This window comes from Vulpes vulpes, chromosome 15 (assembly GCF_048418805.1).
Source record: "Vulpes vulpes isolate BD-2025 chromosome 15, VulVul3, whole genome shotgun sequence".
Taxonomy (NCBI): domain Eukaryota; kingdom Metazoa; phylum Chordata; class Mammalia; order Carnivora; family Canidae; genus Vulpes; species Vulpes vulpes.
This window is the reverse complement of record NC_132794.1, coordinates 11,292,524-11,316,004: the sequence shown is the minus strand read 5'-3', so window position 1 is coordinate 11,316,004 and position 23,481 is coordinate 11,292,524. Positions and strand designations below refer to the sequence as shown.

The following is a 23,481-nucleotide window of genomic DNA, read 5'->3' as shown; positions in this document are numbered from 1 at the left end:
GTGGGAAGTGTAGTTCGAGGGCCCGCGCGGTGGGCTGCGGCCTTCGTAGTGCGCCTGCGCCTTCCTGGAGGGAGGCGGGGCGACGGATGCGCGGCGGTGCCCTGGACCCGAGCGGGCAGGGTCGCCTGCCGAGCGTGGTGAGTGTGGGCGGGGACCCCTGAAGTCGCAGGGGGTCGGGCGCGACGGCCCTCAGTAACTTGCTTTTGAGAAGGGACCGCGGAGTCGTTTCCTCGATCAGGACCTGGACAGCCTTTTCCGGGTCTGCAGGTGGGGCACCTGCGCAGAGGCCTCTAGCAAACCCAGGCTGGAAACCGTCTTAGGTCTCGTTAATTTAGCAACTACTTACTGAGCAGCTGGCTTAGCCAGGCGCTGGTAGGTAGGGTCTCCTCGCTTTTAAGCTCAGCCACTGCCGTGGGTATTTCTTGTTCCCCCCTCTTGGACGGGGAGATACTTTCTAATTTTTTATTTTATTTTTTGTAAAGGACCAGGTGGGTGTTTTTTTTTTTTTCTTTAAGATTTTATTTATTTATTGAGAGAGAGAGAGAGAGAGAGAGAGAAGCAGGCTCCATGCAGGGAGCCCGACGTGGGACTCGATCCTGGGACTCCAGGATCACACCCCGGGCTGCAGGCGGCGCTAAACCGCTGCGCCATCAGGGCTGCCCTGGGAGATACTTAAAAAAAAAAAAAAAACACATAGAAAAAGGCAGAAAATTGCTTTTCTCTGTGTCTGCTTACCAGTAAAATAATGAGCACTTTTGTCAGCTTACTTACTGTGCGAAGTGCCTTATGTTTAGTCTCTTTTTAAGTGTAGTTACTTTCATTTTACACGTGATGAAATAATGATTGCATCAAACACGCTCAATTTTTTTTTTTTTTAAACACAGTGAATTTTTGTGAGAATTGCACAAGGTATGTAAGCAACCTGGCACAGTTCCTGGCGCATTAAGCAATGTATTTGATTATGACTGGGTCTCCTAAAAGGAGCCCAAAATAGGTACTAGCCTTTCTGAGCTTCTGAATTTACAGGCGGTATAGCAGTTTGCTGACTCCCATGTAGTTGCACAGAGAAAGATTTAAATACTGAGGCAGAGGGATTGCCTTATAATAAGCAAACAATGAACAAGCTAGCGTTTCTACCTGGCGTCTTAAACACAGCATAAAAGGGGGGTGGAAAGCATGGACACAGCTTTAAAAACTATTCATTATTTGTCTGACACTTTGCATTTTACAAAGCACTCATCACAAATCTCCTTTAAAAAAAAAAAGAGATTTTATTTATTTATTAGAGGCACACAGAGAGAGGCAGAGACACAGGCAGAGGGAGAAGCAGGCTCCATGATGTGGACTCGATCCTGGGTCTCCAGGATCATGCCCTGGGCCCAAGGCGGCGCTAAACCACCAAGCCACTGAGGCTGCCCACAAATATCCTTTTGTTTGCATTTTAGAAGCTCCTATACTTTAGCACCATGTAGTCAAGTGCCTTTTGTAAGTTACTGGAACCTGAGTCCATTTCTCTCTTTCAGAGAGTGTCAGTATTACAGTGTGACTCTGTACTTGTAGAAGGTGAATTGGAGTTGGCTGAATCATCCATCAGGAACTCTTGCCGCTGCAAAATGCAAACTAGCTAACTGACTCAGGAAATTATTCTTCTCATGTATGTGAAATGTGGAGGTAGGCAGTTTCTGGGTATTGGTTCATCTACGAAGAGTTGCCACATTTGCTTTACCATTCTCTCTTTGTATGTACTTTTTTTTTTGGAAGATTTTATTTTTATTTTTTTAAAGATTTTATTTAAAAAAAAGATTTTATTTATTTATTCATGAGAGGCACACATACACACACACACAGAGGCAGAGACACAGGCAGAGGGAGAAGCAGGCTCCATGCAGGGAGCCCCATGTGGGACTCGATCTTAGGTCTCCAGGGTCATGCCCTGGGCTGAAGGTGGCACTAAACCGGTGAGCCACCTGGGCTGCCCAAGATTTTATTTTTAAATGATATTTTACGATCCCGGGGTCTTAGGATGGAGTCCCATTTCGGAATCACCACAGGGAGCTTGCTTCTCCCTCTCCCTGTTTCTCTGCCCCTCTCTGTGTGTCTCTTGTTAATAAATATCTTTTAAAAAAAAAAAAAACCCTACACCTAATGTGGGGCTGGAACTCACAACCCTGAGATCAAGAGTCCCAGGCTCCACCAGCTGAGCCAGCCAGGCACCCCAAGGGCTCTATTTTAATCCATGTTATTCTTTTCTTCTCTTTCTGGTTCTGTGATAACTGCATAGAAATTGATATATTGCTAAGAAGTTACCATAGTAACCAAAAATCACTTCCCCGAAGCTTGACTTAATGGTGCAGTCAGCATCCTAAGACTACATATTGTCCAGTGATGCTTGCAAATGGTTAATTCTGAAGCTACAGTTCATAGAACAATCATGTATATGCTTTCCTTTCTGGGTGCCATATTTTTTATTACTTATCATTTTTATTTTTTTTAGTAGGCTCCATGCCCAATGTAGGGCTTGAATTCACGACCCTGACATTAAGAGCTGCATGCTCTACCACCTGAGCTAGCCAGACACCCCTCTGGGTACCATCCTAATTCATTTTTTAAACTATTTGCTGAAGAAAGAGTCTCATGCTGGGACGCCTGGGTGGCTCAGTTGGTTAAGAGTCTGCCTTCAAAAAAAAAGTCTGCCTTCAGCTCAGGTCTTGATCCTGGGTTCCTGCACCAAGCCCCACCTCAGGCTCCCTGCTCGGGGGGAAGCCAACTTTTCCCTCTCCCTCTGCCCCCCACCCCCTCCTTGTGCTCTCTGTCTCAAATAAATAAATAAATAAATAAATGGATGAATAAATAATTTTTTTAAAAATAAAATCTTTTAAAAAAAAACTTTGATATAGAGAGTTCAGCTTTTAAAGAAAGCAGTGGGGGGATCCCTGGGTGGCGCAGCGGTTTGGCGCCTGCCTTTGGCCCAGAGCGTGATCCTGGAGATCCAGGATCGAATCCCACGTCGGGCTTCCGGTGCATGGAGCCTGCTTCTCCCTCTGCCTGTGTCTCTGCCTCTCTCTCTCTCTGTGACTATCATAAATAAATAAATAAATAAAAATTAAAAAAAAAATAAAGCAGTGGGTTAATTTATGTAACACAACAATACTCTAAAGTCTAGGAGTGTTAGGGAAAGTACAGTGGAAAAGAGAAGATTCACATTCATTTGGATATTTTCTTCTGTTCTCTCTTCCCAGCAAGGTAACCCAGTTATCAGACTCTCCTGTATGGGTCTGTGGGACTTTGCCAGTGGTAAACTGCCCTCCCCCACCCAACTGATTTTCGTTTTTGGCTTAGAATTAATGTGATGATTTATTGTCACTTGAGCCTGAATTATCTGTATTTGACTGCTGCTGATTGATCCACAGCACTTTCTGTTACTTGAAATTGTAATGTATACACCTCCCCCTAATTGCAGGCCACTAAGGGGGAAACTAATGCGCACTAGCTGTCTGGGAACCAAAATTTGAATTGTTTCTAACCCATATTACATTTACTGACCATGTTTATTGAAATCATTGCTTTACAGCACAGCTACTCTGTACTTTTCTCACCCTTGAGAATTTGTTTCCAGCTTTATTGAGGTCTAGTTGACAAAAATTGTAATATTTAAGGTGTATCGTTTGATAATTTGACATATGTATATATTGTGAAATAATCACTATAGTCAAGCTGATTAACATATCCATGACCTCACATGGTTACTTTTTTTTTTTTTTTTTAAGATTTTATGTTAAGTATAGTCAGTCTAGATGTTTTGATAAGTTAAAAAGACCAGCATATGGGGGGGGGGGGGTAGCCTCCTTTCACTGCTTATTGGTTGTCAAAGATTTGAGCAACCAAACTAAACATTAAAACTGTCACCTAACATTCTTTGCTAGAGAATCATCCAAGATGCTTTATGGAGAGAGTAGGTTTTAAGGCAAATCGAATTCCAAAACACCTTTGTAATGAGATGTGAGGCTAGTTCTGTTTAAATTTTTTTTTTTCAAAAAAAAAAAAAAAAAAAATTTTTTTTTTTCAAGATTTTACTTTTATGTATTCATGAGAGACACTCAAAGAGAGGCAGAGAAGTACGGAGAGAGAAGCAGGCTCCCTCCCGGGAGCCCAGTGCAGGACTCAATCCCAGGACCCCGGGATCACGACTGGAGGCAAAGGCAGATGCTCAACCATTGAGCCACCCAGGCACCCCACGGCTACTTCTGTTTAAAAAGCCCACTCTGAAAATAATAAAATAAAATAAAATAAAATAAAATAAAATAAAATAAAATAAAATAAAATAAAATAAAATAAAATAAAATAAATAAAATAAAATAAAATAAAATAAAATAAAATAAAATAAAATAAAATAATAAAATAAATAAAATAAATAAAATAAAATAAAATAAAATAAATAAAATAATAAAATAAAATAAAATACCCACTCTGTAGGAATGCCCCTGAATGCCTCTTTCGTCTTAGGGTCTTCCAAAGACGCCTCAAGCTCTGATGAGGTGATACTACTTCATTTGGTCCATGCTATTCTCAATAGAAGAGTACAGGAAATGAGCATATAAATCCAGTTTGTTACCCAAACTCCTTTTGAAGATGCCCTTCTTGATTATCATTTCTTTTATTAAATTAAAGAATCACATAATTTCTGTTCTGTACTTGACAGCAAGGTTTAATTACCTACTCTGGGGGATATACACAGTGAGTGAATGGTTCTGTCCTTGTTCTTAGGAAATACATGTTGAAATATTTATGGAGAAAGGGATATGATGTCTGCAAATTACTCTCCAATGAGAAACAAATGCATGTACAGAGCAAGGGAGAAAGAGAGCAAACAGTAAACCAGATGGAATGAAATAAATGTTAATTGGAAAATCTGGGTAAAGATTATTTGGAAAGTTTTTGTATTCTTGCAGCTATTCTGTGTTAGGCATTTTTAATTTTTTAAAAATAATGTATTAATAATTGCCAAAAATGGGAAGGAACCAAGATGTCCTTCAGTAAGTGAATAAACTGTGGTTCATGCAATAAAATATTCGGTGATAAAAAGTAATTGAGCTATCAAGCTACGAGAAGACATTGAAGAACCTTAAATGTGTATTGCTCAGTGGAAGGAAACAATCTGAAAAGGCTCCATATATGATTCCAACTACATAAAACTATAGAAACGGTTTTGAAAAATGAATGGATTAAAAATAGGCAAAAGGGGGCGCCTGGGTGGCTCAGCGGTTGAGCGTCTGCCTTTGGCTCAGGGCATGATCCCGGGGTCCTGGGATTGAGTCCTGCATGGGACTCCTCACAGGGATCCTGCTTCTCCCTCTGCCTGTGTCTCTGCCTCTCTCTGTGTCTCTCATGAACAAATAAATTCTGAAAAAAAAAAATAATAAAAATAGGCAAAAGACTTGAATAGACATCTCTCCAAAGAAGATACACAATGGCCAACAAGTATATGAAGAGAAGCTCAGCACCACTGATCATTAGGGAAATGCAAATCAAAACCACAGTGAGCCAGCACCTCACACCCCTTAGGATTCTGCTATCAGACAAAAGAAAAAAGTAGCAAGTGATGGCCAGGATGTGGAGAAGCTGGAACCCTTATGAGGACATAAAATGGTGGAAACATTTTTGATGGTCACAATTGGGAATTGTTACTGGCACCTAGTGGGTAGAGACCAGGGATGCTGCTTGACATCTTACACTGCCAAGTTTATCTGGCAAAGAATTCTCTAGCCAAGAATGTTGAAAATGCTGTTTCGGAGGCCCTATGTGGACTATTCTTTCTCTCATTTCTCCTTTCCACTTACTTCTCCCTAAATCTGTGATGGTTCAAACAAGGACTAGCAGGATGTTGGAATTAAGTGCGACTGTGGAAATCTAGTCGTAGCATACTGAAAGAAAAATGACATGCCCAAGTCTACACAATTTGTGGCAGATTTTTCTGCCTAAGTCTGCAGATTTAATCAGCAGCGTTAGTGCAAGATTTCTCCTATAATCCTCTTTATCCAGACGGCAAACCTGGTTACATGCTGCAGAAGCGAAGACCTTGCTAGAGTTATCTGCATATTGTCTTGGCATATAGCTTTCTAAAATAATTTCAATTCTGGGAGGAGTTTGTTTCAAAATGTGGTTAATAGTACCAGACCTTCATTAAGTCATTTATTAGATTTTTAAATGTATTATTTGTGTCCAAATCATCAGCTGGCAAATGTACTAAGAACAATAAGTCACTTCCCAGCAACACTCTTGGGAGCTTCTGATCCTGTGTCTCGCAGTCCTGGGGCAGGCCTGGGTCCTTTTCTTCGTTTTATAAAATAATTAGTGAAAAATGGACATTTCATATATATATATATATATATTTTTAGAGGGCACAGAAGGGAGGGTTCCATTCAAAGCCACCAAGCAAATTTCCTAAATGTTGCCAATAGACTTATGTTCCCAGGCTGTGAGGTGGGCCTTGTACCTCCTATCTTCCTTCTTCCAGCCTTGGCTTATCTAAAATGTATTCTAAGTTTCACTGCTTCATGCAGGAAACAGGACTGAAGTTGCCACTCCACCCAGCCTTTCAAGGACCACTTATTACCTTCAACTGGGTGTCTTGTAAGAGTTTGTATATGTGGGAGGGGAAATGGTGGTGTCTGTCTCATTCCCGATGCAAGTGGTTTATAAAGTAGATTACAATTACAAAGCAATTCTTTTCTCTAGGTACAGGAGTAAAATTCTGGTAGTAGGAAAAATAAGATCTTTTTTCTCCACACCATTAACATAATAAAAATACATAAAGTAGCAATGACAATTTTTTTTTTTTTAAAGATTTCATTTATTCATTCATTCATGAAAGACACACACAGAGAGAGGCAGAGACACAGGCAGAGGGAGAAGCAGGCTCCATGCCGGGAGCCCTATGGGACTCCATCCTGGGTCTCCAGGATCTTGCCCTCAGCCAAAGGCAGGCACTAAACCACTGAGCCATCCAGGTATCCCGCAATGACAATGTTCTTAATAAATTGTCCATTTAAAAAGCTGTGCTCAGCATAAGAATGTTTCACACAAACTTCAGGATCTTAATTACCTCTGAAAGTCTTAGGAGGGGGAGTCCCAAGATTTTCATTTGAATCACTATAATAACAAAATTTAAAGTAATTTAAAGCGGGGAGAATCCAATAACTACGGGAGACTGGAAACATAAATTATGAAACATCCCTTGCTCTGCAACCTGTAAAAAGAATGACCCAGATCTCTAGCCAGATCTCACAGCTGTAGAAAGGTGGCCAGTGTATTTTCTGAATAAATAAATTTTGCTAAATTATATTTAATAAAGGATGAATCAGTTTGCACTCCAACCTATCCGGGGATGCCTGTTACTCTACATCCTTGATAACACATTGGCTAAGTAATTGAAATGACAGACAATAGTGAGTGTTGTTGAGGAGAAATCAAAATGGTCACATATTGCTGATGAGAATGTAAAATGGACAACCTTTAGAAAACAGTTCACAATTACTCAAAAGTTAAACAGGGCAGCCCAGGTGGCTCAGCGGTTTAGTACCTGCCTTCAGCCCAGGGCATGATCCTGGAGACCTGGGATCGAGTCCCACGTCGGGCTCCCTGCATGGAGCCTGCTTCTCCCTCTGCCTGTGTCTCTGCCCCTCTCTCTCTGTGTTTCTCATGAATAAATAAATATTTTTTTAAAAAGTTAAACATAGAGTTGTCATGTGACTCAGCAATTGCCCTCCTGGGTATATATGCCGAAGGGAACTGGCAATATACCTCCGCACAAAAACATACACACAACTATTCAAAGCAGCATTATTGGGCATCTGGGTGGCTCAGTCCGCTAAGCGTCTGCCTTCAGCTCAGGTCATGATCTCAGGGTCCTGGGATCGAGCCCCCCATCAGGCTCCCTGCTCAACAGAGAATCTGCTTCTCCCTCTCCTCCCCTGCTCATGCTCGCTGGCTCTCATTCTCTTTCTTTTTCTCAAATAAATAAATTTAAAACAAAAACTAAAGCAGCATTGCTTATGATGGCCAAAAAGTAGAAAGAACCCACGTGCTCATCAACTGAAGAATGGATAAACAAAATGTGCCGTGAGCATACAACCTGATATTATTATGTGAGAAGTATAAAGTACTGATTCACATCACAACATGGATGGACCTTGAAAATACGCTGAATGAAAGAAGGCAGATACTAAAGATGAGTGGTTGCTAGTAAACAGAATTCTCCTTTTGGAGTAATAAAAATGTTCTGGAATTAGGTAGCGGTAATTGTTGTATAAGCTTGTCAATATTGTAAAAAATCACGGAATTGTATTTCAGAAGTTGAATTTTATACTAATTCTGTCTCAATGAAAAATCAAGTGTTAATATTTTTATGTTATGAAACTGGAGTACTAGGGGATGCCTGGATGCCTTAGCAGTTGAGCATCTGCCTTTGGCTCAGGGTGTGATCCCAGGATCCTGGGATCGAGTCCCCCATTAGGCTCCCTGCCTGGAGTCTGCTTCTCCCTCTGCCTATGTCTCTGCCTCTATCCCTCTTCCTATGTCTCTGCCTCTCCCTCTGTGTTTCTCATGAAAAAACAAATCTTAAAGAAAAAAGAAATTGGAGTACAGTTGGTATTTTGTATAGTTTAATACTCAGAAATTCAGACATAATCTTACGGCAGTCATAAATTAAAATTGGAAATGTGATCGAGTGATTTAGACTTTGGTTGAAAATTGAAATCTTACTAAATATACATATATTATCAGCTTATCTAAGAGAATTTTAGCATCAACTTAGAAGTTTTGAAGGTATCAAAATAATTCTCAGAGAATTTTTAAGTCCTAGATAATAAAAATATTAGGGAAAGAAAATAAACATAGACAACAAAATTTAGCCACAAGTGTTTTCATGTGTCTGTGGGATCAACTATCAACCAAGTCCCCTTAACAATAATGGTTGATGTTTACTAAGAAATAGGGTTGCCTGGGTGGTTCAGTTGATGGAGCGTTCAGCTCTTGATCTTGGGGTTGTGAGTTTGAGCCCCATTTGGGCATCAAGATTACTTAAAAAAATATATAAGCTGAGTTTTGAATGTGTAACTTTAATAAATTGAATATTAGTTTAAAAGAGCAGAATATACCTGAAAAACCTCCCTGCTCATCCCTGCTCTCCTCCTTTGCTGAGGGAGTGGTGGCAGTTGCTGTGTGTCCTTGTGGAGATAATTAACACATGAGAATGCCCTTGGGGCGCCTGGGTGGCACATTTGGTTAAGCATCTGACTCGATTTCAGTTTAGGTCATGATCTCAGGGTTGTGAGATGGAGCCTCAAATGGGACTCTGCTCAGCAGGGAGTCAGCTTGAGATTCTCTCTCTGCCCCTCCCCAGCCCTACCTTCTCTTTCTCTCTCCACCCTTCCCTCCCTTCTCTACCTTTCCAAAAAAAAAAAAAAAAAAATGCCCTTTTACTCACACTTCTTTGATATATAAATGGAAGCATAGTATACATACATATCTTCCTTTATGTGTTTCACTTGACAAAATCTAGATAAATACCTTTTTTTTTTTTTTTTTTAGATTTTATTTATTTAGTCACGAGAGACAGGCAGAGACACAGGCAGAGGGAGAAGCAGGCTCCCTGTGGAGAACCTGATGCGGGACTCGATCCTGGAACCACGGGATCACACCCTGAGCCAAAGGCAGACGCTCAACCACTGAGCCACCCAGGCATCCCAAATCCCACCATTCTTTTGAAGAAAATAATAATTACAAAGGATTCCCAGGGTTTACTCTCACTTCTTCAAAATGATCTCTACCAACAGCCAACCCTGGATGGTGGTCTGGCTGGCTCTTCCAGTGGCCAGAAGATGCCACTGTGGTCATGGCTCTCAGTGTCCCAGGGGGGCCACTTGAAAACTGGCACAAATTTTGGGAGGAGATAATAGATGTTAAGGGCCGAATTGCTTTTCCCCCCCTCCCCAAATTTGTTGCTGAACTCCTAACCTCCCAGTACTTCAGAATGTTAGGAAATAGGAAATTGGGCCTTTAAAGGAGCAATTAAGTTAAAATAAGGCCATTGGGGTGCCCCCAATCCAGTCTGTCCTTAAGAGAGGAGGAAATCTGGACCCACGAGGGGACACCAGCAATGCACGTGCACAAAGGAAAGGTTATGTGAGCACACGGTGAGAAGGCGGGCTCAGAAGCCTTCATCTTCAACTTCCAGCCTTCAGAACCCTGAGAGTAATTCCTGGGTAAACCCCAGCCTGTGGTATTTTGTTACAGCAGCCTGAGCAGACAAATACGGGTTGTGTGATCCTCGGTGGACTCCAGGAATTTGTGTTAGCCACATCGTTGCCCCCCAGGTGGAAAACTCTAAAGGCAAGTGCAGGCTTTTGCGTCCTCAGTCTCCTCTTGCTGGACCTGTCCTACAGATCTCGCTTCTAGCTGCCGCTGCCTCCTCTCCACCAGGACTCTCATACCACCTGGAATGTCTGCATTGGGGGGGTGGGAGGCACACTTAGGGCCCCAGAGGGAATGGATTTAAGATCTTGGGCTTGGGATCCCTGGGTGGCGCAGCGGTTTAGCGCCTGCCTTTGGCCCAGGGCGCGATCCTGGAGACCCGGGATCGAGTCCCACGTCGGGCTCCCGGTGCATGGAGCCTGTTTCTCCCTCTGCCTGTGTCTCTGCCTCTTTCTCTGTGTGTGTGACTATCATAAATAAATAAAAATTAAAAAAAAAAATAAGATCTTGGGCTTTCTGGCTTGCCGAAAGGTGTGGGATGGGGTGGTGGTACCTATTTCTCTCTAACTTGGCCTCTAGGAAGAAGGAACCAGAGCTCATTCCCTGTTCCTTTGGATACCCTTCTCCTAGTCTCGGTGGCATCCCTCTCTTTTTTTTTTTTTTTTTTTTAAATAAAGTTAGGCAGTTTTTATTTATTTATTTATTTATTTTTTATTTATGATAGTCACAGAGAGATAGAGAGAGAGGCAGAGACACAGGCAGAGGGAGAAGCAGGCTCCATGCACCGGGAGCCCAACGTGGGATTCGATCCCGGGTCTCCAGGATCGCGCCCTGGGCCAAAGGCAGGCGCCAAACCGCTGCGCCACCCAGGGATCCCCGGTGGCATCCCTCTCTTCTGGGCCCCCAGCTGCACCGTCTGTCCATTTTCAGGCTCCTTTTTGGTCCTTTCACTTGATTGTTAAGTGTGCACTCTGATTACCTAAATCATCTACACTCTCCTACCCACTCAGTTCCAGCGCCAAAGCTCCGTCTCTAAGCTAATGACTAACCTAGGAGTGGTATTAGGGTAGGCAGGTCACGAATCCCTAAAGGTTCAAAACAGTCCCACCTCCCTCTGAACAATATTGACTCATTTTGCAAAACGAGGTCACACCTTGCACACACATCCCGAATCTTAGGGTGCTGCAAACACCCTCAGGGCCCCAAACAAAGGCACAGTTGAAAAGGCTGATGTGAAAAAAGAAAAAGGCTGATTTGCTGTGGATGCTGAGAAAGCAAGATAAATCTTTTATAAAGCTGAGGGAGTTTTCAATACTTGGCTTTCAACAAAAAGTGAAGCATAACCTAATAGATTTCTCAGCTGAATATTTAATTTAAAATGATTTTTCGTTGGTATGCCTGGGTGGCTCAGTGGTTGAGCGCCTGCCTTTGGCCCAGGGCATGATCCTGGAGTTCCCGGATGAGTCCCATGAGCATTTGTGGTCCCTGCATGGATCCTGCTTCTCTCTCTATGTCTCTGCCTCTCTCTCTGTGTCTCTCATGAATAAATAAATAAAATCTTAAAAAAAAATGATTTTTTGTGATCTTGTTTTGTTTTTGCACATAACTGAAGCAGTCAGGGGACTGAAGGATACTATAACAAAACTATGTTTTTTCCTGTAAAAGTTTGTAGTGGCACATAAAAATTTAAAGTGCGGTTTGACTCTGAGTGTGCACAAATACTTCAATTCATGAACCTTAAAAAAAAATCGATTGGGAATATTGAGATCTTCATTCTTTTATTGCAATGCTCAGGATACAGGCAGGGCTCAGGAGTTAGCATTTGCACTAAGTTGACCCATGAGAATTGCCAGGTTAACAGATGGAGGATTGAGGATTAGGATTGCAGTTCAGAGGGACAGTCCTTTTTTTTTTTTTTTTTTTTTAAGATTATTACTTGTTTATTAGAGAGAGAAAGAGCACAAGCAGAGGAGAGAGGCAGAGGCAGAGGGAGAAGCAGACTCCCCGCTGAGCAGGGAGCCCCATGTGACTTGATTTGGGGCCAATCCCAGGACCTTGAGATCACCTGAGTTGAAGGCTGATGCTTAACTCACTGAACCACCCAGGTGCCCCAGATAGACAGACTTTTTTTTAAAACTCATTTATTTTAATGGTTTATTTATTTTTAAAAAGATTTTATTTATTCATGAGAGACAGAGTGGCAGAGACACACAGGCAGAGGGAGAAGCAGGCTCCATGCAGGGAGCCCAACTTGGGACTTGATCCGGGGTCTCCAGGATCATGCCCTGGGCCGAAGGCAGCGCGAAACCACTGAGCCACCTGGGCTGCCCCCGATAGACAGACTTTAAAGCATGGACGTTCTGTCTATATTCATTTAAGTGACTTCATAATCTGAATGAGGTATTTTATTATTACTTTTAAATTTTATTGATTTATTATTTTTTTAAATTTTATTTTTTAAAGTAAGCTCTGTGCTCAATGTGGGACTTGAACCTGGGACCCTGAGGTCAAGTCACATGCTCCATTAACTGAGCCAGCTGGGCACCCCCTGAATGTGAAGTATTTTAAATGTATTCTATAACATCAGATTAAATGTAACCTTAATGTACTTAAAAAACTGTGAATTAATGTTTTTACAGTGACAGAGCTGTAGCTTTGTTTTGGGACATAGTTGTATGACTATAATTCATATGTCACACAGTTCACCCACTTAAAATGTACAGTTGAGGGCAGCCCCGGTGGCTCAGTGGTTTAGCGCCGCCTTCAGCCCAGGGTGTGATCCTAGGGACCCAGGGTCAAGTCCCACGACGGGCTCCCTGCATGGAGCCTGCTTCTCCCTCTGCCTGTGTCTCTGCCTCTCTGTCTCTCATGAATAAATAAAATCTTTTAAAAAAATGTACAGTTCAGTAGGTTTAGATACGTCCATGGGGTCATGCAACCATCTCCACAATCAATTCTAGAACATTCTCATTACCTAACATAAACCCTGCACCCCTTAGGCATCATCCTCAAAATATTATCTATCCCCACAGCCCTGGGCAACAGGGCACAGCCCTGTGTCCATATAGATTTGCCTGTTCTGGACATTCCATATCCGTGAACTATAAATGTGGTCATATGTGACTGGATTCTTTCATTCAGCATGTTTCAAGGTTTATCCATGTTATAGAATGTATCAGTGCTTCATTTCCTTTAATGGTAATACTCCACTGTATGGATTGACCACATTTTCTTTATTGATTCATTAGCAGATGGACATTTGGATTGTTCTTTCTTATGAGTTAATTTAAAAATGTTAATTAGTAATTGGCTCCAGGGGTGCCTGGCTGGTTTGGTTGGAAGAGCGTGTGACTCTTGATCTCAGGGTAGGGAGTTTGAGCCCCACAATGGATGCAGAGATTACTTAGACAAATATTTTTAAAAATTAAGAAAACCAATTGGCTCCAGATAAAGAAAAATAGCCATATGTTGTGGTAAATAAAAGGCTGAGAAAGAATGGCTATCAGACTCTCCCCTAAATAGTAGTGGAGGAGGCAAAAATTTATGTATTACACAGGTAACTGGTAAAAAAGCAGCAGCTTAGGACGCCTGGGTGGCTCAGTGGTTGAGTGTCTGCCTTTGGTTCAGGTCGTGATCCTGGGGTCCTGGGATTGAGTCCTGCATCAGGCTCCCTGCGGGGAGCCTGCTTCTCCCTCTGCCTGTGTCTCCGCCTTTGTGGGTCTCTCATGAAGAAATAAATAAAATCCTAAAAAAAAAAAAAAAAACAGCTCAGGGAGAGAGGCCAAGAGGTGCCGTCGGAATTAACAGGAACATGAACTCAAAACCAGAACGACTGGGATTTTAGGAGTCTTCCTGAACTACTTGCAGCTGCACTGGTCACTTGAACTATGGGGTCAGGCCTTTGACACCTGGGGGCTGCTGTGCATGGGCGTCCCCTCAGTGTGTGCGGGGCATCTACTACTGTAGGAGAGGCAGTTTCACTCTCCAGCAGTATGAAGCCATATTCCTGTTCTCCCATGAACCCGGGGTGAGAGCTGGGGGTGGGGGGCGGGTACCTAAACTTAGCCAACTGGATCATCCTGCCTGGGGCTTTAAGCCTGGATCAGTGACCCAGAGACACAGGTGGTCAGAGTTTTGGTGGGGACACAACAGATGGAATGCCCACTGGCAGTGGGGCCGGGCCCATGGAGGCGGATGTGGCCATGGCAGCAGTGTCCTTGACATTCTCCTCCTGGGGCAAGATTTTGGCTATGGTTCTGTTCCCTTAGCATGAGAAAGAATAGCCAAGGGAACTGTGGTGAAAAAAATAATGAGGCTCTAGCAGCTGTATCATTATTAAACTTTATTATGATTAAATACGATGTTGTACTTGAGTTATTTAAGAAATCTATAGTTAAAAAGAGTAAAAAATTCGAGGAGGAACATTTAGAGGTCATGAAGTTTCTCTTAGAAACTGTAACACTCTTCTTCAGAACACTTGGCTTGTTTTGGGACTCACAGCTGAATTTTTTGATTTGTTATGACCAACAGCACGGATTAACATTTGGACCTCCACCTGCCTCTGCCCAATCTTTCTCCCTGACAACAGGGTGTGACCAAGGACTGATGTTTTATTCCTGTCTACATACAGAAACATCTATAATAAAAGATACATGTCCATATTTATTACAATACATTAACCTCATCTTTGCCTTTTTAATTTTAAAAGATTTTATTTATTTACCACGAGAGAGAGAGAGACAGGCAGAGGGAGAAGCAGGTTCCATGCTGGGAGCCTGATGTGGGACCTGATCCTGGGTCTCCAGGATCATGCCCTGGGGTAAAGGCGGCGCTAAACCGCTGAGCCACCCGGGCTGCCCAAAGATTTTTATTTATTTATTCATGAGAGACACAGAAAGAGGCAGACACATGGGCAGAGGGAAAAGCAGGTTCCCTGTGGGGAATCTGATGCGGGACTTGATCCCAGGACCCCGGGATCACGACCTGAGCCAAAGGCAGATGCTCAACCACTGAGCCAGTCAGGCATCCCGTCTGCCTTTTTTGCATTGACTTTTTCATAACTTAAATAACCTTTTCTCTATCATTATAAACTAATGGCTGCTCATATACTCATGTCCAAATAATATTGTTTACTGGGACTAGACAGTAGGACACCCTTGAAGCAGATTCCCTTGTTCTTTCAATTATCATCCCTATTTTCAAATGTTTTTTGGTTTCTGGCAACCAGATATATATTTTCTGATTTTTCTAATTTGCATGCAGGTGCTATTAGCCTCTACTTTTTTTTCCCCAAGATTTTATTTTTAATCTTTACACCCAATGTGGGGCTCAAAATCACAACCCTGAGATTAAGAGTTGTATACTCCACTGACTGAGCCAGCCAGGTGTCCCTTTTAGCCTCTACTTATATTACACATTTTTCGTTAGATCTTTTAACTTTCTGTAAATGTCATAGGACAATGTTTGGCATGTAAGTAATAGGTACCAAATGTCGAGTGAACTCTCCTGAACAAACGAATCAGTTTTTATAGCAAAGGGACCCATGTGAAATGATGCCACCTGAACCTCCAATGTGATGACTGTGGCGGACTATTCAGTGTGAGTAAAGGGGACATCACTGGCCAGCCACCTGGGCTAGGCCTGGGCAAACCTACTTGCATCAGAGGCAGTGATTAGGAGGTTAGTGAAGGTGGCTCTCCCCTTAACTCCCTACTCTTTCCTTTTGTAAGGCTACAATTTACATCTTCTGTATAAAATGACTGCTCTGCTGTTAGGTCTTGAGTTTGAACTCCACAGGAGATTTGAACAGGGTCTCTGGATATCCTTTCAGTAAGGTACACTCCTGTTGGGCAGGCAATGCTTAGGTCACATCAGCTTGGAGGCTGCCCAGGAGTCTAAGGATAGCTGGCTGCCTTAGGGCTGCTGGGCCAGTCCTTGTTCACTCTGCTACAGGAGAAGAGAAATGTGGTACCAAGCTTGGGGTCATGTACATGTGCCTACTATGTCAACCCAGATCTCCCAGGTCCAGGATTGCATATCCAGATTGGAAATGAATGGCCAGAGTGGAAAACACACACAGTGCCATTATACTCTTTATTAGTCTGGGTAGATTGCTCTCCACTTGCTCTCACTCCTCCCAAACATACTTACCATACTTCCAATATTCTATTTATCACCATTCTCAATTTTATGTTCAAGATATATTTGTTGAAATCATACTAAATTACCATAGCTTTTGTAACTGGGAAGAACTATGAAATAAATGCTGACGTCTGAGTGCCTACTCTATGCTAAGCATGGTTTTTGGCATTTCACACACATTAACATAATTATCAAGACAGCTGTAACAGGTATTTGCCTACCTTAGTAGATGGGGAGACAGAGACAGAGAGAATGAGTAACATGCCCTAGTCCTATGTTTGAATCTAGATGCCTCCAAAACTCTCTTTAACCTAGTAGTTACCAGAGTATGAATGTTGACAATCTGTAGAATCACTGTGAAGCTAAAATCTGGGTAGTAAAGAAACTGTCAATAATCAGAGGGATGTTTAATAATATTTCAAAGCAGAAAGTACACTATCCCTCAGAGCTGAGAGCGACACACAAATTTTATGACACTAAATTATGCTTAGGATAATTAGCATAGAGAAGTCTCAATTCAAACCAGTACAGATACATAATACAGGGCAAAGATATTAACTTAGTAGTCTTGTTGGTTAACTCTTCAAATACTAGAGAACATATAACTACAAAAAATGGAGGTGGTTAACATTAAGAAGGACAAAGAGCTTTGGTATCTTATCTGGCTGAAAGTGAAAGGAATTCTGAATGACCAACTTGATTTTGAACAAGAAGGTCTGGAACAGGTAAACCCTGAAAGACCACTGGAAGGGACACACACAGGTATTAGATAGGCTGCACCAGTCTTGTTTTTAACAAATCTCTGTTCATTTAAAAAAAAAAAAAAAAAAATGGCCAGAGGTGAAGGTGAGGGCCTCTTTTTTAGCAGCTGTTCTTCTCAGCTGAGTCCATGATAAAACTCACCATACAAATAGCTTTTGTTCAGACTTTGTTCAGAATTGGCCCTATTCCCGAATTGGAAGGTTTCAATCCTCTGTGACCCAACGGATCTTGCCATTTTCTCCAAGCCTTATAGCTCCACTGGCTACCAGCTGGAGGGCTGCGGGAAATATTTTATGCTCTGCTAATTTCACTCTTTCCGACAGAGTTGCAACAGTGTCACCTCTCTTCACTGGAACAGATTCTTGTAAAATAATTTGTCCAGCATCTACATCTTCCTGGAGAGGGAAGCAGAAATTTTGAACATTACTTTCTACCTAGTACATATAGATACTAATAATATTTTGTTAGAAAGAGACATACTCACAGCTACAAAGTGCACAGTACACCCAGTGACTGTGACCCCAGCTTCCAGGGCTTGCTCATGGGCATTTGAACCCTTAAAAGAAGGGAGCAAGGAGGGGTGGATGTTGAGCATCTTCCCTGGAAATTAATAAAAACACAGTGGTCAGAATTTTAAAATCCTGTGTACTCTACCCAAGGAATGTTTTTCCGTCTAGAATCAGGAGTCAGGAGGAGCAGGATTTCTCTGGGATGGGTGTTTCTTTGTAAAAGACAGAAATGAAGTAAAGGGAATATAGGTTTTCATCCAAGAGGCCCGGAGCAGCAAGTTCCTGCCTTTCACAACTGAAGACCCATGCAACGACTCTAGGTACTAAATGTCGAGTGAACTCTCCTGAACAAACGAATCAGTTGTTTTTACAGCAAAGGGACCCATGTGAAATAGGTGCTTGCAGTGACTGAAAGTTGGATGAGAGGGGGATCAACTGTGGATCACAGAGCTCTCAAAGAAAATTTGGCTTGTCACTAGTACATCCTATTAGGGAGTGACAGGAGATTCTCGCACGGTATCTATGTGCTTGACTTCGAACTATGAAGTGGCATGTCCACTGGCAAGATACTAGTTAGTTCCATGTGCATTGCCAGTTTTATATTATCCATAAGTATTTTATCTAACCATGTTCACTTAAGAAAAAAACATAAACTCTTTGGAAAGAGAATCATTTATCACCGAAACATGTGCACAAAAAGGGACAATAGGATGTAGTCAAAATTTTAGTGGAAAGGGCAGGAACATGGGCAGCCCAGGTGGCTCAGCAGTTTAGCGCCACCTTCAGCCCAGGGAGTGATCCTGGAGACCCAGGATCGAGTCCCACGTCAGGCTCCCTGCATGGAGCCTGCTTCTCCCTCTGCCTGTGTCTGTGCCCCTCTCTCCCCTCTGACTAAATAAAATCTTAAAAGGTGCTATGGTCTACACTTCCTAAGGAAAAGATGGACTCTTTATTTTGGGATTCAAGGAATCACTTTCTTTTGCTTCTAAACAAGTAAAAATGTATCTTCTGAATATGAAATATTAGTAATGTGAGTAACCTAAGCTGTATTAGAGAAGACGATTAATTACAGTAGGCCCAAGAAAACTGATAAAAAGAGCAGGATAATTAATGATCATTGGGTCATCCTCTGAGCTGAGGAAAGGAAATTAAATTATGACCTGTGTTAAAATGGCCCAATAAATATTTAATTGGGATTGTTTGGAAAGCTAACGACCCTGTAGCCTGCATTCAGTTGATTTCTCAATGTGGTGTCACATAATTTTTGCTTACCATCCCATTTTCTGACAAAGGGGCCAGATAAAATTCTCATGAATCCTGCAAGACAGACTATGTCTGTGGAATACTCTTCAAGGACTTGGTCAATGGCAGTGTCAAATTCTACACGACTTTTATATAATTTATGGTTGATTACCTGTAATAGAAAAAGATAAGCACAATCTTTTCAGTGAATTACCAAAAATGATTTAAAACTCAATCTGTACATTGACTGTACCTTCCTTCTTTCTCATGAAGACACACCTGATAAAAGGAATTAAACATGGGAAGGATGAAGTAGAAAGGCAAGCCTAGCATATATCCCAATCCAGAAATCCAAAAAATAAGTTGTCCTACAGATGGAGGTCTTGTTGGAGGGAGGGTGGGAGGTTTGAGTTTATTTATTTATTTATTTATTTATTTATTTATTTATTTATTTATTTATTTTATTTTTATTTTTTTATTTTTTGGAGGTTTGAGTTTAAATACAATCTGCAGGGTAGCCCCGGTGGCTCAGTGGTTTAGTGCCTCCTTGAGCCCAGGGCATGATCCTAGAGACCCAGGATTGAGTACCATGTGGGGCTTCCTTCATGGAGCCTGTTTCTCCCTCTGCCTGTGTCTCTGCGTCTCTCATGAATAACTAAAATAAAATCTTAAAAAAAAAATTAATAAATAAATACATACATATACACATACATACACACATACAGTCTGCAGGAAAGACACTTTTCAAAATAACTCACTCTGGTGGGAATTCCAGCTCTTTCCGCTTTATCTAAACCAGCCACTGCAGCTTTGTTGGAGATAACAACAACAATGTGTGCACAGCTACTGGGCTCCCTAGTACTGTCTATAAGAGCTTGCAGGTTTGATCCTGAAAGAGAGAAACATATTCGTAAGTTCATGCTTCTTAAAAAAAAAAAAAAAAAAAAAAGTTCTATTTTGCATAGTGAATGGTCAAGATTTCTGAATAAATGTCTTAGAAAAGACTGGCAAAACATGTGAAGCTTTTAAATTTCCTTTCTCTCGGGATAATGGATTAATAGCTTATTAAAATGGAGGCACTCCTGGTTTGAGGGTATGTAATTGGCTCCTGCAAAATCATATCTCATGACCAAGAAGAGTAATAGTATATAACATGATTTAAAAACTGACTGGATTGGGGGGATCCCTGGGTGGCTCAGCGGTTTCGCGCCTGCCTTTGGCCCAGGGTGGATCCTGGAGTCCCGGGATCAAGTCCTGTGTCGGGTTCCCGGCATGGAGCCTGCTTCTCCCTCTGCCTGTGTCTCTGCCTCTCTCTCTCTCTTTCTCTCTATGTCTATCATAAATAAATAAAAATAAATCTTTAAAAAAAAAAAAGGAAAAAGAAAAAAAAAACTGACTGGAGGGCAGCCTGGATGGCACAGGGATTTACCACCTCCTTCAGCCTAGGGTGTGATCCCGGAAACCCGGGATTGAGTCCCACGTCAGGTTCCCTGCATGGAAGCCTGCTTCTCCCTCTGCCTGTGTCTCTATGCCTCTCTGTGTGTGTTTGTCTCTCATAAATAAATAAATAAAACCTTAAAAAAAAACAAAAACTGATTGGAGGCACAGTATGCCTTTGGCTCAAGTCACAACCGAGTCAGGCTCCCTGCTCAGCAGGGAGTCTGCTTCTCCCTCTGCCCCTGCCCTCTCATGCTTTCTCAAAGAAATAAATAGTATCTTAAAACAAAAAAACCGGGATCCCTGGGTGGCGCAGCGGTTTGGCGCCTGCCTTTGGCCCAGGGCGCGATCCTGGAGACCCGGGATCGAATCCCACATCAGGCTCCCAGTGCATGGAGCCTGCTTCTCCCTCTGCCTGTGTCTCTGCCTCTCTCTCTCTCTCTCTCTCTCTCTCTCTCTCTGACTATCATAAATAAATAAAAAATTAAAAACAAAACAAAACAAAACAAAAAAACCAAAAAAACCTGACTAGAGAGGAAGAGGCAGCTTAATTAACAACAAAAATCAACTCTTATTTTTTTAATTTTTTGCTTTTCTCTCAAAATTTTTATTTGTTAGTCTTCATTTTTGTTGTTTTTCATTTTAAAAATTTATTTTATTTAAAAAATTTTTAAATATTTTATTTATTTATTCATGAGAGACACAGAGAGAATGCGCGCAGCGCGCGCAGCGCGCGCGCGCGCGCGCGCGCGCGAGAGAGAGAGAGAGAGAGAGAGAGAGAGGCAGAGACACAGGCAGAGGGAGAAGCAGGCTCCATGCAGGGAACCTGACGTGGGACTTGATCCCGATCCCGGGTCCCCAGGATTATGTGCCGGGCCAAAGGTGGCATTAAATCGCTGAGCCACCTGGGTTGCCCCATTTTTAAAATTTAAATTCAATTATTTAACATATAGTATATTAGAAGTTTCAGAGGTAGAGGTCAGTGATTCATTGGTCTTACATAACACCCAATGCTCCTTACATCACATGCCCTCCTTAATGCCCATCACTTAGTTATCTTACCCCCACCCCCATTCTCTTTTCTAAGATTTTAGTTTTTAAAGCAATCTCTATACCCAAGGTGGGGCTTGAACTTCCAACCCTGAGATCAAAAGCCACATGCTTTACTGAGTCAGCCAGTTACCCTGAAAAATCAACCCTCTTAAGAAGAAAGCACTATGACCCTTATAATAGCTTCTTTGCTTTACCATCAACTTGGGCCCAAAGTATATTGAAACTTTAACATAGACTTGGAAAGCAATTACACTTTCAGGAATGTATCCTAAAGGAATAATCAGATATATACCTAGAAATGTACTGCATATTTTACAAAAATGTTCACAACAATGTTACTTACAACAGTGAGAAAAATAAACATGCTATCTCCATCTCTTTTTTTTTATTTTTATTTTTCTAATTTTTTATTTATGATAGTCACACAGAGAGAGAGAGAGAGAGACAGGCAGAGACACAGGCAGAGGGAGAAGCAGGCTCCATGCACCGGGAGCCCGACGTGGGATTCGATCCCGGGTCTCCAGGATCGCGCCCTGGGCCAAAGGCAGGCGCTAAACCGCTGCACCACCCAGGGATCCCCGCTATCTCCATCTCTTAAGAGAATATGATGCTCTTATTTTACCCCCCCCCATCCACAAGGCAACCCTAAATTTCATATTATTCTTAAAAAAACCCTCAGCTGTTTTTTAAGACTTTTCAACTAGAAAGCTAGGATACGAAAATTGGATTTTGTCTTTTCTGGTTTCTGTTTCTTCAAGTGTCTTCCTGATACCCTCTTCTCTTCTTTAGGTGTCTCAGAAGCCCTCCAAAAGTGGACAGACTGAGGACACAGAATAACACTTCTTACTGACCCCCTGCTCTGCTCTCCTGACGGTGTCCTCACAATCTGAAGGAGGCTGGGGAGAAGGGAGAAGGAAAGGGCATTTCTACAGCCTCATAGTAAAGAAGAAGGCACATCTCACCTGTTCCAGATATTAAGACAGCCACTCTTGCCTTTTTTGGTTGAACAGAGAAATGATTTTTCAGGGTGCCATTCTCTAATACTGACCCATTTATTTGCATAGTTTCTATCAGATGCCTGACTTTCACACGAGGAGAACCTGCATTTCAAACACACCCAACAAATAAGAATGGAACAACGGTGAATTAACAGTAATAATGGAAAGCAAAGTATTTTATGAGAACTTGAGAACACTTTATTCTGAAAATAAGATATACAAGGACTAAAATGAAGAACAGGCTTTACCACTTAATTTTACTCACTCATAAAAACTTCCTGATAGAGAACATGTATAATTACCTACTTCCACTAAAAGCCACAGGACGGCACTATCTCCTGGCCTCAGGAAAGGCATGTGACCCAAGCGGGGCCATTCAAGGATTTGATACGAGAGGATGTGGAGGACGAGAGGGCCTCTCTTTCCTATTGCAACATGAGCTCAAGGATGTGGACTCAAGACATCCTGGCATTTGGAGAACTGGCCTGAAAATGAAACCTATACAATAAAGGAATGAAAGGCAGACACAGACATAATCGGCAAGCCAGCATCTCTGTTCACTAATTTGAGTTAGCCACGCTGCTAACTTCTAGTACTTCTAACAGAGTCCTAAGTATACACAGCACTTGTCAGGGTGCTCCCTTCACTACTCCCTGAATTGAGCTGAATTACAAAGTAGAGCCTGAGACCAGGTCCTGCTCGTGGGAAGATGACTCTAGGAAGTGATCCCAGGAAACCAGAGTGAGGATCTGGGAAGAGTAATATGGAGAGCCAAATATAAGAGTGTGTTATTAAACTGGTCACCCCAGTGTGCAACTGGGGCTTGATTCCACTGGGACTTTCAAAAAACCCATGAAGACCCTGTCTCAGAACTGTTCCCTTCTGTCTCTAAAGTGCATATTTATTCACTCTATTGGTTAAGGCTTGTCCTGTGGGGTGTAGTTGTGCATACGTGACGACTACACGGAGGTGTCAGAGCCCTAAGGCAGAAATAAAGAGAAATGTGGTGTTACGAGCTGGGGTTGTTGTCATATTCTAGCTGTGTAAAGGCAGCTGATATAGCCATAGCTAGAATAAAAGGTGGGTAC

General features: G+C 42.0%; 1 protein-coding gene and 1 long non-coding RNA gene across 3 annotated transcripts in view; one reads left to right on the top strand and one right to left on the bottom strand.

Moving 5' to 3' along the window:
• Nucleotides 1–47: 47 nt before the first annotated feature.
• On the top strand, nucleotides 48–23,408 carry LOC140595791 (uncharacterized). The gene is made up of 2 exons (XR_011997669.1): nucleotides 48–137; nucleotides 22,185–23,408. It is a non-coding gene; the product is annotated as an uncharacterized lncRNA (long non-coding RNA).
• Nucleotides 16,326–23,481, bottom strand: part of GART (phosphoribosylglycinamide formyltransferase, phosphoribosylglycinamide synthetase, phosphoribosylaminoimidazole synthetase) — a 32,937-nt gene continuing 25,781 nt past the window's right edge. For both annotated transcript variants that reach the window (XM_025985164.2, XM_025985163.2), the window contains exons 18-22: nucleotides 22,358–22,495; nucleotides 19,664–19,794; nucleotides 18,936–19,077; nucleotides 17,639–17,754; nucleotides 16,326–17,549 (exon numbers count right to left, since the gene is read on the bottom strand). In XM_025985164.2, the coding sequence (XP_025840949.2) occupies nucleotides 17,358–17,549; nucleotides 17,639–17,754; nucleotides 18,936–19,077; nucleotides 19,664–19,794; nucleotides 22,358–22,495 (719 nt within the window). In that variant the 3' untranslated portion in view covers nucleotides 16,326–17,357. The remainder of the gene's footprint in view (nucleotides 17,550–17,638; nucleotides 17,755–18,935; nucleotides 19,078–19,663; nucleotides 19,795–22,357; nucleotides 22,496–23,481) is intronic.